Source organism: Dasypus novemcinctus, chromosome X, assembly GCF_030445035.2.
Source record: "Dasypus novemcinctus isolate mDasNov1 chromosome X, mDasNov1.1.hap2, whole genome shotgun sequence".
Classification (NCBI taxonomy): domain Eukaryota; kingdom Metazoa; phylum Chordata; class Mammalia; order Cingulata; family Dasypodidae; genus Dasypus; species Dasypus novemcinctus.
This window is the reverse complement of record NC_080704.1, coordinates 56,816,808-56,835,058: the sequence shown is the minus strand read 5'-3', so window position 1 is coordinate 56,835,058 and position 18,251 is coordinate 56,816,808. Positions and strand designations below refer to the sequence as shown.

The 18,251-nt window shown below is 49.2% G+C and overlaps 1 protein-coding gene across 2 annotated transcripts in view; it reads left to right on the top strand.

Annotated features, from left to right (window-relative positions):
- Positions 1-1,526: 1,526 nt before the first annotated feature.
- Positions 1,527-18,251, top strand: part of OTUD5 (OTU deubiquitinase 5) — a 33,862-nt gene continuing 17,137 nt past the window's right edge. Inside the window, exons 1-3 of one of the 2 annotated variants that reach the window (XM_058291648.2) lie at positions 1,527-1,668; positions 1,849-2,723; positions 14,454-14,547. In XM_058291648.2, coding sequence (XP_058147631.1) covers positions 2,130-2,723; positions 14,454-14,547 — 688 coding nt within the window. In that variant the 5' untranslated portion in view covers positions 1,527-1,668; positions 1,849-2,129. Of the gene's footprint in view, positions 1,669-1,848; positions 2,724-14,453; positions 14,548-18,251 lie in introns of those variants that run through there. The other variant, XM_058291649.2, reaches the window with a different exon arrangement.

The window sequence follows — 18,251 nt, the reverse complement described above, 5'->3', positions numbered from 1 at the left end:
AGGAAAGTGTCATGATGAGGTTTGGGTTTCAGAAGGATCATTCTAGTTGTGGAACACGGATTATATAGGTAGTCCTGCAGGCAGCAAGAATAGTGAGGAGGCTTTTGCTGTAGCACAGTTGGTAGGTGACGGTGGCTTGAACCAGGATAGTCGCAGTAGATTTGGAGTTGAGATTCGGAAGGTAGGATTGGCAGGATTTGGGATTTAACTCCCAGTTTTCTCTCTGGGGCAACTGTTGGATGGTTGGTGCCATTCACCATCAAAAGGAATATCAAAGCTGTTAGTGCATAGAGCCAGGCCCATAAAATAAGTACTGGTAAAGTTAGTGCGTAAGTCATTTGGTATAGTGCCTGGAACACAGTAAGCTAAGTAAATATGTGCCCCTCCGTCCCTCCGTCCCATGAAGTTTCATGAGCAGAAAACACTCCTAGACCTCGTTTATTACTGACACCCTTCAGGGAAGAACTTCACCTATGGTTGGCATCTGAAGGGAGGTCAGGTGGCACTCGACATTTCTGATAGTTCCTTTCTCAATCTGCTTGGTTCCTAAGACCAACCAGGAAAACTCACCTCTCGGAATTTTTTGATTCCTGAGCTCACGTGAACCCTTAAGTACTCCCTGAGGTTATCTGGGCAGGCATCATTCCCCAAAAGACTCAATGATTTGCCCGAGGTTACAGGTTTGGTAACGGTCCATCTGGGACTGGGATGGAGGTCTTCCTGACGCCAGAACCTGGGATCCTTCCACTGTACCACCAGGCAGACGAAATTTTTGAGCACTTAGTATATGCCAGGCACAGCACCAGGCCCTTTACAAGCATCAGTCACTGATCCTCATTTCTGAAACATTGGAATCATTGTTGGCATTTTACAGAGACCTAGATATTGACGACGGCGTGTGTGTGTTAAATGAATTGCCACGGATCACTCACAGGCAGGGCAGAGCTAGAATTAAGTTTGCAGCTCTCCAGCCGCTCAATAGCAGGGATTTTTACCAACCCCATTGCGAGACGCCTGCTGGTGACCGGGTTGGTTCACCAACAATCGCTGTACCCAAACAAACTCAATTTCAGGAAAAAAAAGAAAAGGCTGTGCTGCGCCTGCGCATTCGCCGAAGGGGCGGGGAGGTCAACGTGAGGGCGAAAGTGCCATAGTGCCCAGAGAGGGCGTGTCTGCTTCCCAAACACCCACTGTTCCCTCCTTGGGTGCGTGTCTGTCCCAAGGTTGGCCCTTCCGACGTGAGTGGCGGCGTCTCAACCAATCACCGCAGAACCCGGCCTGTTTCCAGGGTGAAGCGGCACCCGCCTCTCCGCCGGACAGATATTTGCAGGGTGGGTGGGACCGGACATGACGCTGCAGGGGACAGCTCTGCACTGGGAGTGTTTATATTTTCCAGTCAGTCCAGCTGACTGCGGCCAAGTTGGAAGCCTGGCGGGGAAGTGCTGTCATCATTGTGTGCGGCACAGGCCTCACTGGCCTGTCCCAATCTCCACGCCTGCAAGTCGGAGTCTCAGGGAGAAAAGTGAAGAGCCGGACGAGGCCGACGAGAAGAAAAGCTGGGCGCTAGGGTGCCGACTTTGAAGTCGAAGGTGGAGGGCTCGGAGGGCGAGTGCTTGTCCCTGATTGGCCCGTGGGCGTCGTCGAGAACCCGCGCAGCTGCTTTGATTGGTTGGTGTCCGTAATTGTTGTGGCAGCGGCGGCGATTTTGCCCACGTACTTCCGTGCGAGGGCGGTCCTGTGCTGCTACGCGCGTGCGCGGCGCCGCCCGGGCCCCACCCGGTAGTTCAAGAACCTGCGAAGGGGCGGGGCGAAGAGGTGCTTGTTTTGGTTCTGTTTCCTTTGAGGCAGAAGGCCGGAACGAGCGGAGCAACAAGACTTGCTGGACTTGTAGAGCAGGCGACGACAGACTCGCCGGGGCGCCTTCACCTTGGACTTCACATCCGGGGCTCTCCCTGCGTGACTCGCGAGTGGCTGACGGTTCTCGAACTGGCGCCTCAATCCCTTTATCCGGGTCCCACTGTTCCCGGCGTGCTTCGCGCATCATCGTAGAACCCCCCCCCCTCCCCATCCGGGTTCTCTCCCGGCGTGCCTCGCGCTGGGTTTGCTGGGGGGTACTCGGTGGTGCCGCCATGACTATTCTCCCCAAAAAGAAGCCGCCGCCTCCCGACGCCGACCCCGCCAACGAGCCGCCGCCGCCTGGGCCGCTGCCCCCGGCGCCGCGTCGCGGCGGGGGTGTGGGCGTGGGCGGCGGCGGCGCGGGCGTGGGCGGCGGCGACCGCGACCGTGACTCGGGCGTAGTAGGGGCCCGTCCCCGGGCCTCGCCACCGCCCCAGGGCCCGCTACCCGGGCCACCGGGTGCGCTTCACCGCTGGGCGCTGACAGTGCCGCCCGGCGCCGTGGCGGGGCCCCGGCCTCAGCAGGCTTCTCCGCCTCCGTGCGGGGGCCCTGGCGGTCCCGGCGGCAGTCCCGGCGACGCTCTGGGCGCTGCGGCGGCGGGCGTGGGCACGGCAGGCGTGGTGGTGGGAGTGGGCGGTACGGTGGGCGTGGGCGGCTGCTGTTCCGGGCCGGGACACAGCAAGCGGCGGCGACAGGCCGCCGGGGTCGGCGCGGTTGGTGGGGGCAGTCCTGAGCGTGAGGAGGTCGGCGCAGGCTACAACAGTGAGGACGAGTATGAAGCAGCCGCAGCGCGGATCGAGGCCATGGACCCTGCCACTGTCGAGAAGGTAAGGAATGCGGAGGACGGGGGAGAGGGGTGGGTGGTATGGTGAATGGGATGGGCAGACTGTTTGGGGATCTAAGGAATGCTGTTTCAGATCACTCCCCGGGACCTAAGCCTTCTCTCAGGATCTGACACTCCTTTTTGTGGGGGTAGGGTAATGAGACATCACTCCCCCCAGAGGACTCTGGGTTAGATGTCCCAGATAAGGTGGGGGACTTAGAGATGATGTCTGAGGCCTCTTATAGGGCCCATGGTTATTCGGGACCCTAGGACCTCAGCATGTAGGGCCAATAGATGAGAATCCCCCAGGGGATACAGGTTGAAACACCTCCGGAGGTGGGGGGGTGGGGATGTCTTAGGCTGCCGTAGATCTACATTCAGGGGCTTGAGATCTCTTGTGGTGGGAACTTGAGACTTCTCCGTGGAACCCAAAGTGGGTGGAAACCATAGATAGAGATGGGGTCTGAGCATCCAAAGGGACTGAAAACCATCAAGGGTTGTGAAACACTCTACATGGGACAACCCTCACCATTCCTCCTTTAGGGAGATAACAGTACAGGATCACCCAGTAGTGAGGTCTGAGACATCCTCAAGAGTCCTAAGCCTCTCTTGAGGGACCTGAGACTCCCTCTTCTAGAATCAAGGCCTGACATGCCCTTTAAAGACAGGGGTTATAAGATTTCTCTTAGGGAGAGAAGATTTCCTTTCCCTTGGGGACAAGGGTCAAAACCTACCCCCAAGAACTAGAGTTTCTACTTAGGTACATGAGACTCATCCCCCCCTTTGAGTGACAAGGATCTATACTTTTCCTAAGTGGCCTGAGACCACTCCTCAAGGGACATGGGGGATCATGGGGCCCCCAGGGATCTAAGCCTGCCTTCAAGGGCCTGAGATCCACTCCACCGAGACTTGGAGCTTTCCCTCAAGAACAGGAGACCTAGTATGGCTGTGTCTCTAGGAATGAGGTCTGAACTTCACCCTAAGGAACTTGAGGTACCTCAGGAACAGGAATTTCTGTCCCCTCCCCCAAAACTGAGCCCTGAGATGCTTCTCTTGGGGCATAGGATATAAGGTACCTGAGAAACAGAGACCCGAGTCCCACATTGCCCCCCCCCCCCCAGGGTTTGAACTTTCTCTTAGGCATGTAAGACAGTAGATACACAACTAGGTCCATAGGGGCCTTTTATAGATATAAGATTTTTTGCTTTGAGGACTTGGGCTCCAGACCCCTCTCTCCACTTGTGAACTCAGAGTTCTGAGAACTCCCCACTCTCCTTGGCAACACAGGTTGAATGGGATTCTGAGACAAGGTCTGAGCCTCCTTCCAGGGACCTCAGCTTTCCCTCAGTTTCAAGCGATCCTTCCCCTTTGGGACTGAGGCCTGAGTTCCCCTTGGACATGTAGCTCCCTCTCCCCACTCACAAGGTAATTCTTTCTCACCAGGGAGAGAGAGGTACACAAGGTCCTCCTGGCATGACCTGAGACTTTATTGAACAGAAGAACCAGAATGCCCCTTCATGGTCATAAGAATACCCTACCTTGAGCCTTCTCAAGGTCAGGGCCAGGAAGTTCCCCTACCTTCCATGAGAAGGGTATCAGGTCCTGGGGACATGGGATCTGAGACCTCCCCTCAGGGACTGGGAGATATTCTGAGTCGGCCCTGACTGGCTCTGCTTGCTTCCCCTTTCCAGGATCAGGGAAGTATTCTAAGCTTCTTATACTCCTGCTTTTGACAAGCTTTCTTCTTAGGAACAGAGAAAGGGTTTGGGACCTCCCCACTCCAGGGAAATTCTCCTCCCACATCCCTCTCACTCTTGGCTCAGGTACATTTTTCTGTACTTCACTGGGACCAGGGCTTTGTGTTGAGCCCTCTGTCCTCCTTTTCTCACCCATTATTACTTCTTCTGGCAGGATAAATCACCTGGACCGATAGGGTAAGGACTAGGAGTTGTTTCATCTCTCCCTAGCTGTGGTAAAGTCTGCCTTTCCTTCCCAAAGAAACAGGGAGTGATCCACCCCCAGGCCTCAAGACAGGAAGAAAGTCCTGTGCTACCATGGTGGCTAGAAAAACACCTTCCTACACCCCCTTGCATCTCATAGTCTGGGAGTTCTTCCCTTCTGCTTTGCCCCATAAGAACAGGGAAATAAAGTTCTGTGGGCTCATGAAACCTTCCCTTCCCAACGACAAAGGAGAGGTTTCCTGTTCTTCCATTTCTTTTTTTTTTTTTAAGATTTATTTTTTATTTCTCTCCCTTTCCCCCCTCCCCTCCAGTTGTCTACTTTCTGTGTCCATTCTCTGTGTGTTCTTCTGTATCTGCTTGTATTCTTGTCAGCAGCACCCGGAATTTGTGTCTCTTTCGGCGCCACTCCTGGGCAGGCTGCGCTTTTTTCACGCGGGGTGGTTCTCCTTGCGGGGCGGTTCTCCTTGCGGGGCACACTCCTTGAGTGTGGGGCTCCCCTACGTGGGGGACACCCCTGCATGGCAGGGCACTCCTTGTGCGCATCAGCACTGCATATGGGCCAGCTCACCACACGGGTCTGGAGGCCCTGGGTTTGAACCTTGGACCTGCCATGTGGTAGGTGGACACTCTATTCGTTGAGCCAAATATGCTTCCCTCTTCCATTTCTTGAGGCAAAGGGAGGAAGAAGATGCTTTTTTCTCTGCATCAGTTGGTCCAACTTCGGGACTTTCTGGGGACTGCCACCCTAGTCTTCATCCTGAACTGTCACCGGAGGTGTTTATAGCTTGGATCTAGGTCAGTTGAATTCCTTAGAAAGAGGGAAGTTGTTGAAGGGGAGCTCACATGGTGAGTCTAGCCTCACTCAGGCTTTCTATTCATGCCAGCTGTGGCTGTACCCCTGCTCCCTTCAGGAGCCCTTTTGGTACTTTAGGGTCTAGGTGCTGGGGAGGTGGTAATGTTAGGGGTTTCCTTTCGCAGGTGTGGCTGCTCTACCATGAGTCTACTCTGTGAAAAGAATGGTTTGTAAGCATCCTGGGCTTGAGTACACCACAGAGCTCTTTGAGAAAGGGGTATGTGTGCTGAGGTGTGCTGTTGGTTGAAGAAGCTGGACTTAGCACTGTAGCCAGGGCTCCTGGGTGCTAGCTCTGACTCTGTTGGGGCTTTGCTGGGTAAACTGGAATAGGTTTTGCTATGCTCTCTGGGCCTTGGTTTCCTCATTGATCAGGTAAGGAAGGGTAGCTGTTGAGATGTTGTTTGGCTTTGGAATTTTAGGGAACTCACTCCAAAGTCTTCTGGACCTGGAGGTGAAAGAGAATGGTAGGTGTCTTCCCCTCTCTTCTCTGCTCCTCTGTTCCCTCCCAGCCATCCAGGCTTGGTGGGCAGGACAGGCGACCTGTTGGCATGAGACTCAGGGCTGGCAGACTAATTTGTTTGCGTCCAGCTGTGCTGTGGTACTAGGGGGCCTGTTGGATGGTATGGAGGTTGTGTGTGGAAAGAGTTTGGGCTTTCGAGCCTGGCAGGCTTGAGTTCAAACCTGTGTAGTCTTAGCTGCTGCTTTATGACTTGAGGCAAAATATTTTCTCTGTCAGCTGCCTTTTTTGCAAAAGTCCACCCACGCCTAGGGTTATGAAGTGTTGCACATACCTGACCTTGCTCACCTTGGACCTTGGCTGTTTTTTCATCTTGTCGAGGATGGGCTGTTTGCCCCAGGATCATTTTGGTTCATCCTAGGAGCCTTTGACCACCCTTAGTAACCCTTCTTTGATTGTAAGGATCCATCATTTGGTATCTAGGAACTTGTAGACACCTTGGACTATTCTTACCATTTCTGGAATTGGGTAACTAGCTGGTGGGGAGGTAGAGTGGTATAGCAGGAAGTGATCTCTGCCTAGGCGACCTGGGTTTGAGTCCTGTTTCTGCACTAACCTTTTGTTTTGTCTTTGGGCAATTCTCTTCTTGGGCTTCAGTTTCTCCAACCATAAAATGGCTAGTGGTGAAGGAGGAGTGAAGCCAGACTCATTGATCTAGTAATCCATCCAGCTTTGGAGCAAGTTTCTAATCTTTTCGTTAATTCCCTGCTCGTCCTACCTCCTGTGAAGAGTTTTTTATGTTTTTGTTTTCGGTGCCTGTAAATTTCTACTTTTTTATGTATATGTATGTATTATTAGATAAGTTGTGAACTTACAAAACAGTCATGCAGAATTCCCATATATCACGCCCCCAACACCTTGCATTGTTGTGGAACATTACAGCTTATGAAAGAAAATCATGAAAATACTACTACCAACTATAGTCCATAGCTTACATTTGGTATATTTTTCCATATACCCCTCATTATTAACACCATGTATTAGAATTGTACATTTGGTATTGTTCATGAGAGAACACTTTTACATTATACTGTTAACTGCAATTCATCATGTGTTATACAGTCCCGTGCCTTGTACAGTCCATCCAAAGTATACACTCAGTGGCTCTCACTTTCATCACAAAGTTCATTTCTGGTGAAGGTTTTAAGCGGGCCCCCTTTGCTTTGGGGATATGCTACTTTTTGGGATGTGTTCAGAAGTTTCAAGCAGTATTTGGGGAGAGTGGATGTAGCTCAGTGGTTGAGTGCCTGCTTCCCACATACGAGGTCCTGGGTTTAATCCGTGGTGCCTCCTAAAAAAAAACAAAAAACCAAAGCAGCATTTGGCTATTTCCTTCCTGGTTGGTGCTTTAGGCTTTTGGGTTTTTTTGTTTTGTATCTCAATAAAGCTGTTAAATTTAAAAAAACCAGCTTTATTGAGGTACACATCTATCACCACAGTCAATTTGATGACATTTTTATCACCCCAGAAGAAATCCTGTACCACTTAGTCATCATTCTCTAACCTCCCAGCTCTTCCCAGCCCCTGGCAACCATTAATCTAGTTTTTGTTTCTATTCATTTGTCTATTATGGTCATTTCGTGTAAATGCACTCATACAATATTCAATCCTTTGTGACTGGCTGGCTTCGTTGATGTCATAACATGTATCAATACTTAATTTTTTTATTTTTCTAAATAGTAGATTCTTGGGTTTTTAGTCTCCTTCCCCTTAATGGCCCAGTAATAGGTTTGGGGCCTTGACCTTCTTCCATGTCTCTGCCCTGGAGGGCTTGGGTCAGTCCTCAGAACAGTGCATCTATCTGTATCTCTCATTGGATGGGTTGCCTGTGTTTGGCCCATGGAGCTGAGCTGCTGTTCCTGGATGTTTTTGGGGAAAGAGGGACAGTCTTGGCACTAGACTTGCTGGGACAGAGCTATGAGGCTCAGAATATTAAGTACCTCTTGGCCACGGGCTCTGGGGAGATATCTGTCCATGAGCTGTCACTGCTGCCATTGCCTTCCCTGTTCCCTCCCCCCTTCAGAGGTAGGCAGTCAGCAGCTTCCCAGCCTGGGAGGGGGGATTCCAGACTCTTGCTGCCTTAATTCTTAACTCCACCCTGGGGGGATACTAGGAAAGCTGGTCCTGCAGGATGGAAGTCATACCAAGTTGCCATGCAGTCACAAGGCCCTAGAGCTCAGACACCAGTGACTGCTATAAGAGGTTCGTATTAGTTTCCGTGGCTCCTGTAAGAAATCTCACTGACTGGGTGGATTTCAAACCACAGAAATTTATTCTCTCACAGTTCTGGAGGCTGGAGGTACAAAATCAGTATCACTGGACTGTTGGCAGGGCCACACACTCAATGGAGGCTCTAGAAGAGAATCCATTCCTTGCCTCTCCCAGCTTCTGGTGGCTGCCTCCATCTTCATGTCTCCTGTTCTGTGGTGTGGGTGTGTCTCAAGTCTTCCTCTACCTCTATTTTATTTTATAAGGACACTTGTAATTGCATTTGGGGGCCACCCAGGTAATCCAGGATAATCTTCCATCCCAAGATCTTTCACTTAATCACATTTGCAAGGACCGTTTATCCTTATAAGGTAACATTTACAGGTCCCAGGGATTAGGGCCTGGTATCTTTGGAGGAAGGGGGCATTATTGAGCCTACTGGAGTCCACCTTCTGGCTCCAAAAGATTCATGTCCATCCCACATGCACACTAAGTTTTTACATCCCATCCCAACATCCTCAAAAATTTCAGCCCATTATAGCATCAAGTCAAGTCTAAAATCTCATGTCAATATCATCAGGTCAGAGTCCCAACTCTAATCATTAAATCACCTAAATCTGGTATGGGCGAGATTCTGGGTATGAGCCATCCTGGAGCAAAATTCCTCTCCAAATATGGACCTGTAAAACTAGAAAACAAGTTATCTGCTTTCCAAAATGCAGTGGTGGGACAGACATTGGATATTAGCTAGAGACATTCTCATTCCAAAAGGGAAAAATGGAAGGAAGAAAGAAGTCACTAGTCACAAGCAACTTTGAAATCTAGCAGGGCAAAGTCCATTAATTTCAAGGTCTGGGAATAATCCTGTGGCTCAAATATACTTTTCCTAATGGTGAATCTCCTCATTTTAATATCTTTCACAATCTGGGTAGGCTGAGAATTTCAATTCCAAATCCTTGAGTCCTGGTTTCTTTTGTTTAACAGTTCTTTCCTCAGTTTATCTTTTTTGTCTTAAACTTACTATAAGCAGCAAGAAGAAACCAGGTCATACCTTCAACATTTTGCTAGAAAATCTCAGTTAAATATCCAAATTTTCATTGCTTTCAAGTTCTGCTTTCCACGCAACTGTAGGACACAATTCAGTTAAATCTTCTGCCACTCTAGAGTAAGGATTGCCTTTTCTCCAATTTCCAATAACATGTTCCTCATTTCCTTCTGGGTCCTCACTTGGCAGCACCTTTAAAGTCTATATTTCTACCAGTGGTCTGTTTAAGGCAATCTGACTTTTTGTATCAGGGCCTCAAAATTCTTCCAGCATCTACTCATTCAGTTCCAAAGTCACTTCCACAGTTTTAGGTATTTGTTACAGCAACATCCCAGTCTTGGTACCAAAATTTGTGTTAGTTTTCTGTGGCTGCTGTGACAAATTACTATAAACCGGGTGGCTTAAAATAACAGAAATGGATGTTCTCCCAGTTCTGGAGGCCAGAAGTCCCAAACTGGCATCTCTGGGCTGAAATCAAGGTGACAGCAGGGTTGTGCTCCCTCCAAATTCTTTCAGTTTCTAGTGGCTGCTGGCATTCCTGCTTTGTGGACACATTGCTCCAGTCTCTGTCCTAATAGTACGTTCTCTGCATGTGTCTCTTAAATCTTTTCCTGCCTCTCTTTTTTTTAATGAATTGTCTCCTTTATTAATATATATTAATAAAATGGATTTGTTTTCTAAAGACAAACAATAATAACAGCAACAATAAATTCAGTGCCAACCTCCAGAGCTGATAGTTGTGCTCTGTGTGAGTAAGTGGGAACTCAGGTCTGGGGCCTAGAACCCATGAGGCTGGAGTTGAAGGATCAGCTGCTGCTGGGCCTTAGATGCCTGGTTTAAAGTTGATACAATCTTGTGTATTGTGGAGAGCCTTCAGAGGCGTTTGAAAGGGGGAGTAGCATATTAATAATGAAAACTGATTTTCACTAAATACAAGTATAATTCCCTGACGAGCTCCCACTTTTTCTGTCTCTTTTATAAGGACACTTGTGATTGCATTTAGGGTCCACTCAAATAGTCTAGGTTAACTCCCCATCTCAAGATCTTTAACTTAAATCTGCAAAGACCCTTTTTCCTTAAAAGGTAACATTTACAGTTTCCAGACATTAGAACCTGATATTTTGGGGGTGGCCATTATGCAGCCTACTTGGGGGGTTCCTGTTTCCCTTCCTGGGAAGGGAAGAGAACTCTTTACATGCTCTTACTGGGCAAAGCCCTGTCATGCTTGAGTGAGCCCAATAAGCCTATTATTGGGAGGCTTGTTAGGAGGCTTGTTATCTCCATTTCACAGATTGGAAAACTGTGGCTCAGAGCAGTTAATCATGTGGCTAATAATAGGTGAAGCTGGAATTGGAACCTGAATCTGTTGGGTCCTGTAGCCGGCTCTGACTTCTGGATTTTGAGACCTATAAATTGCAGGATCTTGCCTCAGCTCCTGGGATTCCCTGGTATCATACTGCTTTCTCCAGCCCCTTTTTGGCATCTCGGTGTTGCAGAGGCACTCTCCCACAGGCTCAGCAGTGGACTTCCAAGGCTCAATACCTGAGCTTGCCTTCTCAGGCCCGGGCATCCAGGTAGCTTAAGCTTATCTATGACTGGGCCCCCTATTCCCACCAGTCCTCCCCTCCTGGGCCATATTCCCCCAAAACTCCCAAGTCAGGTCCTCTTTTTAGAGTTTCCTGTTAGGAATCACCTGTCCAGCTTGGGAAATGAGGAAACTGGACCAGGAGCTTCTGGGATTCCCTGAACCCTTTCTGTAGCCCAGGATCATTACTTCCCTGTTCTCTCCTCTGAGGGAGGGAGCGAAGGGGCTTCATCGAGAGCCGAAGCTCTTGAGGCTGCTGGTGCCAAAGGCAGTGGGGTGGTTAGGGGCTTGGCCTCTATATCCAGGCCCATGTGCCAATCTGGCTGCCCTAGGATCCAAGCACTACTTGTTCAAGGGGTATACTCAGACCTCCTTCAATTTTTTTTTCTTATTATTCCCCACACACACACACAGCTTTTTACGTGCTGTCTGCTCCCTCTGTCCATTCGCTGTGCATTCTTGCATGTCTGTATTTATTTATTTATTTATTTATTTATTTCCCCACCCTCTTGCGGCTTGTTTTTGACTATCTGCTCTCTGCGTCCATTCGCTGCACGCTCTTCTGTGTTTTTGCTTGTCTTCCTTTTTGTTGCATCACCTTGCTGAGTCGGCTCTCTGCGGTGTTTGCAGGCTGGCGGCTCTCCACCGCGTGTGGGCGAGCCTGCCTTCACAAGGAGGCCCCGGGATGTGAACCCAGAGCCTCCCATATGGTAGATGGGAGCCCAACTGATTGAGCCACAGCTGCTTCCCAGACCTCCTTCATTTTTAGGAACAAATCAGGCTTTTCCCAGCATGGGCTGCCAGGTAGGTCTCCAAGTAGCAGTAGCTGGGGGTCTGTCCTGCTGCCTCTAGACCAGGCTCTTCTAGTGCCCAAGCCCCAGCTCCTTTGTAAAATGAGAGTAGTGTTTCCTGCCATCTGGAGCTGTGGTCAGGACAATTAAATGATGTCACCCTTTGTACCTGGCACCTGGTGTGGGGCAGGCATTGGGATAATGTGAGTTCATCTTTCTTGCTGACACTGTCCTGCTTTCCTGCCCAGCCCTACCCGACACTTTAGCCCTGCTGGGCTCCTTGCTAAGCCCAGGGCATCCCTGGTGCATTGTGTCAGAGATGACTTAGTTTCCCATCCAATTTACAGGCATTTCTGGAGTTCTTACTGTTTTAATCCTTTGCTTGGGTAGTACCACCTCTCAAGTGCCAGCCCTAAAGACTGGGTCAGGTCCTTGCATCGTTGTTTCAATGGTACCCCTGTGTTCACCTCTTTCCTGGCCCTGCTCACACTATGTGTGATTGTGGCCTGTTTCTTTGCACATTCCCTTCAGTTTGTGAGCTTATCAAGGGTAGAGACCAAGTCTTCATTTATCTGACCTCACTGCCTAGCCCAGGATCTGACTCTAGCTGCTCAATAAATCATTGTTGGATGAATAGGAGCCCCTCTCTTCCTTTTTGATCTCCCTTTCCTTTCTCTCTCCTCCCCCCATTCCCCACCTAGATGCAGGAGGTTGCTGTGTTTCCTTCAGGTTTTTGTTAAAACTCTTCCTTCTTTTTGGTCTGTAACTGTAGTCAGAGTTGCAGTCTCCCTGGCTGGAGACCCCTGCCTGGAAAGGCCATCCCAGTTGGGCTTGGAAAATTGACTGGAGCAGGCAGGCCCCATGGTGCCAGGAGTTGGCTGACCTGTGAGGGCTGGAGATGGACTTGATGGCAACTGGCTACACAATGCCATTTCACAGTCTCCAGGGCAGGAAGGGCACCTGGACCACAGGAATGTCATCACAAACAGGAATCTTTTGCTGCCCATGGAAGCCCATTAAAGGGCTTCCAGGTGCCTTTGTCATCTCTGGAAAGCCAGCCACACCTTCCTGGGGTGTGGGCCCTGATGGTGGTGGGTTGGCTGGCTGAGCATACATTCTCTTGTTAACTCCTTTTCGTCATCTCTTGTCCAGTCATTTACTCAGGACTCTCTCAGGGCCTCTCAGTTGTACAACCTCTCTGTGCTGATCTCTCCCCTTCTGACTGGTGATCACCTTATCATTGTATGGTATATTATTTACAAAGCTTCTTCAGGTCCTAAAACTACTCTGAGCCTCTTGACATTTCCTGCAAGTAGATCATATGATCTGCCATTTTAGGGACACTGAGTCTTGGAGAGGTTTGGCAGCCTACTTGAAGTCAGGTAGCAAGTGAGCGGCAGAGCTGGGGTTGGAACCCAGAGCTCTCAGCCTCCAAAGCTTGTATTTCCTACTTTGCCAGGGATTCCTCTCCCCGGGTTTTCCTGGGGGTGGGGTTCTGTCTCTCACCTGAGCTGGGGCCTTGAAGAGACGGTCCCCTCTGATTGGCATTAGCCCAGATCTTCGAAAATCCTGGAGTAGGGTGGTGTACCTAAGAAGCCTGGCTTGGGATCCTGTGGCCACGTTGTGGGATCAGGCTGGTGTCTTCTGGTGACCAGCAGAGGGCGCGAGGGGCCTGGGAAAGGCCGCCTGCTGCTGGCTTGGTTTGTTTTGAAATGGAAAATATGTTTTAAGTGATGCATGGTCATTCTTCCTTTTTTTTTTTTTTTTAACATCTGAAAATACACATGTGTACAGATTCATTTAACCCAAACCTTCAGGGGCTGGTGTGCTTTGGAATTTAGAAAAATTTCAGAATTTAAGAACATTACCCGGTATATATGCTGTGTACTATGTAATACCTTCAGTGGGGTCTGGGGACAGCACCTCATAATCAAATGCCTGAGCATTTCTCATAGAAACGTTTAGAATAGTCACCCCCAAGTGGGATAAATAGATTCTTGTCAATTCGGCTCAGGTTATGGTGCCAAGTGAGTTAGATAAAAACTTTCAATTTTCAGAGCTTTTTTGGGTTTTGAAATTTTGGACAAGGAACTATCTACCTCTATAAAGGAGAGGAAGTAAAATTACCTGTAATACCAATACTTAAGGATAATATTTTGTTATATAGCTTTTCCACTTTTGTGTGTGTATGTGCTTGTATACACATATGAGAATGTATAAATGTTTTTAATTGCCATTGGCACCATGCTTTGCATACTTTTCTCCATATCTTTCCACAGATCTCGTAATTCCATAGCTCTATGTGGAACTCATGATCTAGACTCTTGCCGGTTACTCCCTCCTCAATAGCTCCTCCACTTTAAGTGGCTAAAGGGTCCCCAGGTGAAACTCCTTGAGGTTGAATCAGATTCTTCACCTGGGCACTTGCCAGATTTGGGCCTCTGGCTGCCTGAGGGAGTATGGCTACTGGGGCCAGGCCCAGTGTTGCATTCCCCGCATGGTCTGGTCTGCAGGTTCAAAATGTAGGTGGGACCTCTGCTCTCAGGACAGCTGGGGTCCTGTCTGGGAGCAAGTCTTAGCTCATGTAGAGACTGATTCCCAAAAAGAAAGGGTCTCTTCCTGCTCCAAATGCACGGAGTGGGCAAGCAGGACTGAGAGCTTGATCCTGCCCAGTGTACTGTCAGTCAGCTGAGCCCCTCAGGGGCTTGGGGGCAGGGTCCTGAGGAGGGGAGACAGGCCCTTCTCTGTTACTGACCCCCACCTCTTCCCTCCAGCAGGAGCATTGGTTTGAAAAGGCCCTGCGAGACAAGAAGGGTTTCATCATCAAGCAGATGAAGGAGGACGGCGCTTGTCTCTTCCGGGCTGTAGGTGAGTCTCTCCTTCAGTGCTCAGAGGCCTAGGGCTGCCCCTGAGCTGTCTTCCAGTTCTTAGGCATAGCCCCTGAGACAGCATTGAGAGCTCAGTTAGGTTGTCTTTTAGGGACTCCAGGTCCCAACCTCAAGTTAGTATCTGGGCTCTAGCCTTCAGTGTCGTGATGTGGGAGTAACAGGATCATCAGTAATAGTGATAAAGGAAAATAGGGACAGATTGTTCTGTCAGGTACTACAGGAAGCCCTTTTAATGCTTCTCCAAACCAGGTGAGTGTAGAGACTTGTCACTTCCATTTGTCAGATGAGAAAAGTGGCTCAGAGATGGGGAGCACATTGCCCAGAGTCAAACAGCTGGTCAGTTGGTGGTGTTGGGATTCAGACTCTGGGTTAGATTAGTCTGAAGCCCATGTTCCCAACTATAGCCCTGTTGCTCTGGGATATGGGACACCTGGGTTTGCTTTGGGCCTCTGTTCTCCCATCTGTACATGAGATGCTGGGGGTTATCAAGTTAGAGACTTACAAATTTCTTTTATCATAGAATTTTGTTTCAACTTACTCAGAAGTAGAACTGTGAACCCTCATTTCCCCTCAAACGGCATAACTAGTCATCAACACATGGCCAGTCTTGTTTTATCACTTTTCCACCCACTCTCTTTTACTCCAAACAAGAGTATTTTAAAGCAAAACCCCCAACATTGGGTCATTTCATTTGTTGCTATTTCTGTATGTTTTTCTGACAGATAAGTATTCCCTCTCTCTTTTTTTTTGGTAACATAATTAAGATGCCATTTTCACATTTAAAAAATTAATACTTTCTTATAGGCATTTAACATCCAGTCTAAGTGAGCTCTTTTAAGCCTTTCTGCCTCTGAATCTCTGAAACAACAAGGAATTGTGAGGCCTTGTGCTAGTGTCCCAGTGAAGCTGTGTTGGGGGAGGGGTGACCCAATCCTCCCTTTGGGGTTCTGATATCTTCCAAGAAGAAAAATGTCCTCTGATAGGAGCTTTGAGCTGGGAGTTGGAAGACTTGCCTTCTAGTTCTGGCCTTGACTCGACTGCTGTTGTGATCCTTGGCCTTCACTTGCCCATTTGTGAAATGGTGTTGATTCTATTCTGAAGGGCTCCTTGAGTCCCTTCTGGGTCTGCTATTTTCTCAGTCTTTGGGTATCCCCCATGTCCAGTGGTAGGCTGGACCAAATTGGGTTCTTCTCCCTACTGTGCCACTGATTCTTGGTTTGACCTTGGGCAAGCAGCTTTCCCTCCCTGTGCCTGTTTCCTAAGCTGTAAAATAGGGGTACAAGACTCCAGTGTTGGAAGGATTAAATGGGATTACTTAGGTCAACCTGTTGTAGAATTTGAGAGAGGTTCAATTATTTGCATATAGAGAGGCCAAGACTCAGGAATGATTTTGAGAAGGAAAAATAGTTTATTGATGGCCGACCGGTCTCTGGGTGCTTTCTGTTTCAAACCCGAGCCCCAAACAAGATTTTCAAGTTCCTTTTATTCAGAGAGGAAAGGCCAAATGGTCCTTTTGTTTCAGTTCTCAATAGGCTTAAATTAGCATACATCTTCCACATCCTAGGTAAGCTTTTAGCATGGACTTCATGCATTCTAAATAAGCTTTTAGCACATTTGGTTTGCATTTCCCCTGAATATTTAAAGTTTATAGAGTTTGCATTGCTAAACTGTTTCCTGGGACTGGCGTTGTTGCCATGGTTACCAAGGGCAGGACTGCAGCCTCTTACGGTTCCACACCCACAAGTCAGGACAAACAGTTTAGGTTAACGCTATCTCTGAAGAGACAAAGAGCCTCTCACCCGTAGCCCACATCAGACCCCTTTAGAGCTTGACTTAACGGGTACTCATGGAGCAACAGTATTGGTGAAGCCTGAAGGCTGTTCTCATTGGTGCTTCAGAACCACAAATGGTTTGTTGAATGGGTGAAAGAAAGTTAGGTGGGGTGGGTGATTGCCTCGCAATTCTACCAAATAGAAGTTCAGACAGTGAGCTCTGCTGAGCTGGGAGAAGCCCTAATTCTCCTGCCCCTTTGGCTCAAGTCCATATTCTCCCTGGGATATTTCTTAGACAAAGAGCTGGGTTTGGGGGACATCTTGGACAGAAGAAATACAAAGAAAGAGTAGATGGGGACCTGTTAAGTGCTAGGTCCTATGCCAAGTCCTCCGGCTATATGTGGGGCAAACAGAGCTGCTAGTGGAGTTAGGATTAGGTGGGTCCCATGCCTATTCCTGAGAAGGCAGCTGGACATCTGTGTTTTGGGTCATCTTTGAGGCAGACCTTGGAGCTAGTGAGGACCTGTCTTGTCCAGTAACCCATATCATGAGCAGTATATACGTGTATATGTGTACATATCTGGCAGTTCTATCCCAAGACCCCCTGACCCTTCCCTGCATTGGGCCTTCCACTAAGGGGCCCGAGCTTACAGGAAGAGCTGACCAGGACAGGTCGAAGGCCTTTCCCTATCTGCACTAAGGCTACCACATTTCCCCTAACTAGGCTGGCCTTGGCTTTTCTCTGTAAAACCTCAGAAGCCCCGTGGCCTTGCCCCAGAAGTATGTGGTCCCTGGGTCTCTGGGCCTTATCTGGAGGTTTCCTTGGGACAGAGTGCATAGAACATGTGCTTGGGAAGGAGACTTTGTTCCCAGCCTTTCTGCAGCCTCCCTGCTTCCAGCCTAGTCTGGACATAAACACATGGTTGTTCCCCTAGGCTCTGGCAAGCATGCCTGCAGTCTTTAAGTTCCTACCTTGTATTGAGTAATGGAAAGAGCACATAGCTGAGGGTTGGAGTTGAAGGCAGTTGCAGACAGAGAAGGCACTCTGGTGTTCCTTGGTGCCTACTGTGAGCTAGACATTCAGCTGGGTACTTCAGGCTCATCTGCAAAATTGGGATCATTATTCCTTGAGACAGATGAGAAAACTGAAGCTCAGAAACAGGAAATGACATGCTCAGGATCATTAGTAGCAGAGCTGATATGGGAACCCAGAGATGTCCACAGGGCACATTTTCTTTGGCCCTAGGACTCGACTGTTTTCCCTGATCTCCAGACCTCACTGACTTCTTCCATCTAGGAGCATGTGGGTCCTCTGTGGTTTGGAATCCTGAGGCAGGTGACTTTCTGCCCTCTGTTTTGCCTCTGAGGTCTGGGTGACCCCAGTGCAAACCAGCATCCATTGCTGGTGCCTAGTTTTCTCCCACCACCCTCTATCGCGCTCATCAGCATCAGTGAAGGCTTGAGTGGATTGGAGGTGGGAGCTGGAGTCATAGAGGTATCCTGTGGCCCACCCTGCCTCCAGCCAGGCCCTGCTATGTTCAGATAACCTCCTGGAAACGTGAGTCTGCATCTCTCTCCCTCCCTTCCTCTCCCCATGTGGCTTTGACTCAGCAGAAACCTTGGGCCATGGTCATGGCCCTGGTACTGGCCTCTGTGGACAAATTGGAGGCCACATGTGCATATGTCTTCATGGGCCATGGAGAATGGCTGGGGCTGTGCATGTTACGGCAGTGGGGCCCAGAAACGTTACCCGGGTCCACTCTTTTGGGCCTTTTGGTCTTGAAACATTGACTGTCAGCACTAAGGAGGATAGATCTTAGATCAATTTTGATTTTGACAAGAGGGGAAAGTAAGAGAACAAGTAGGACCTTGAGAGAAAGCCTGGACCCTATCTAGGTAACATAGCCGTTGT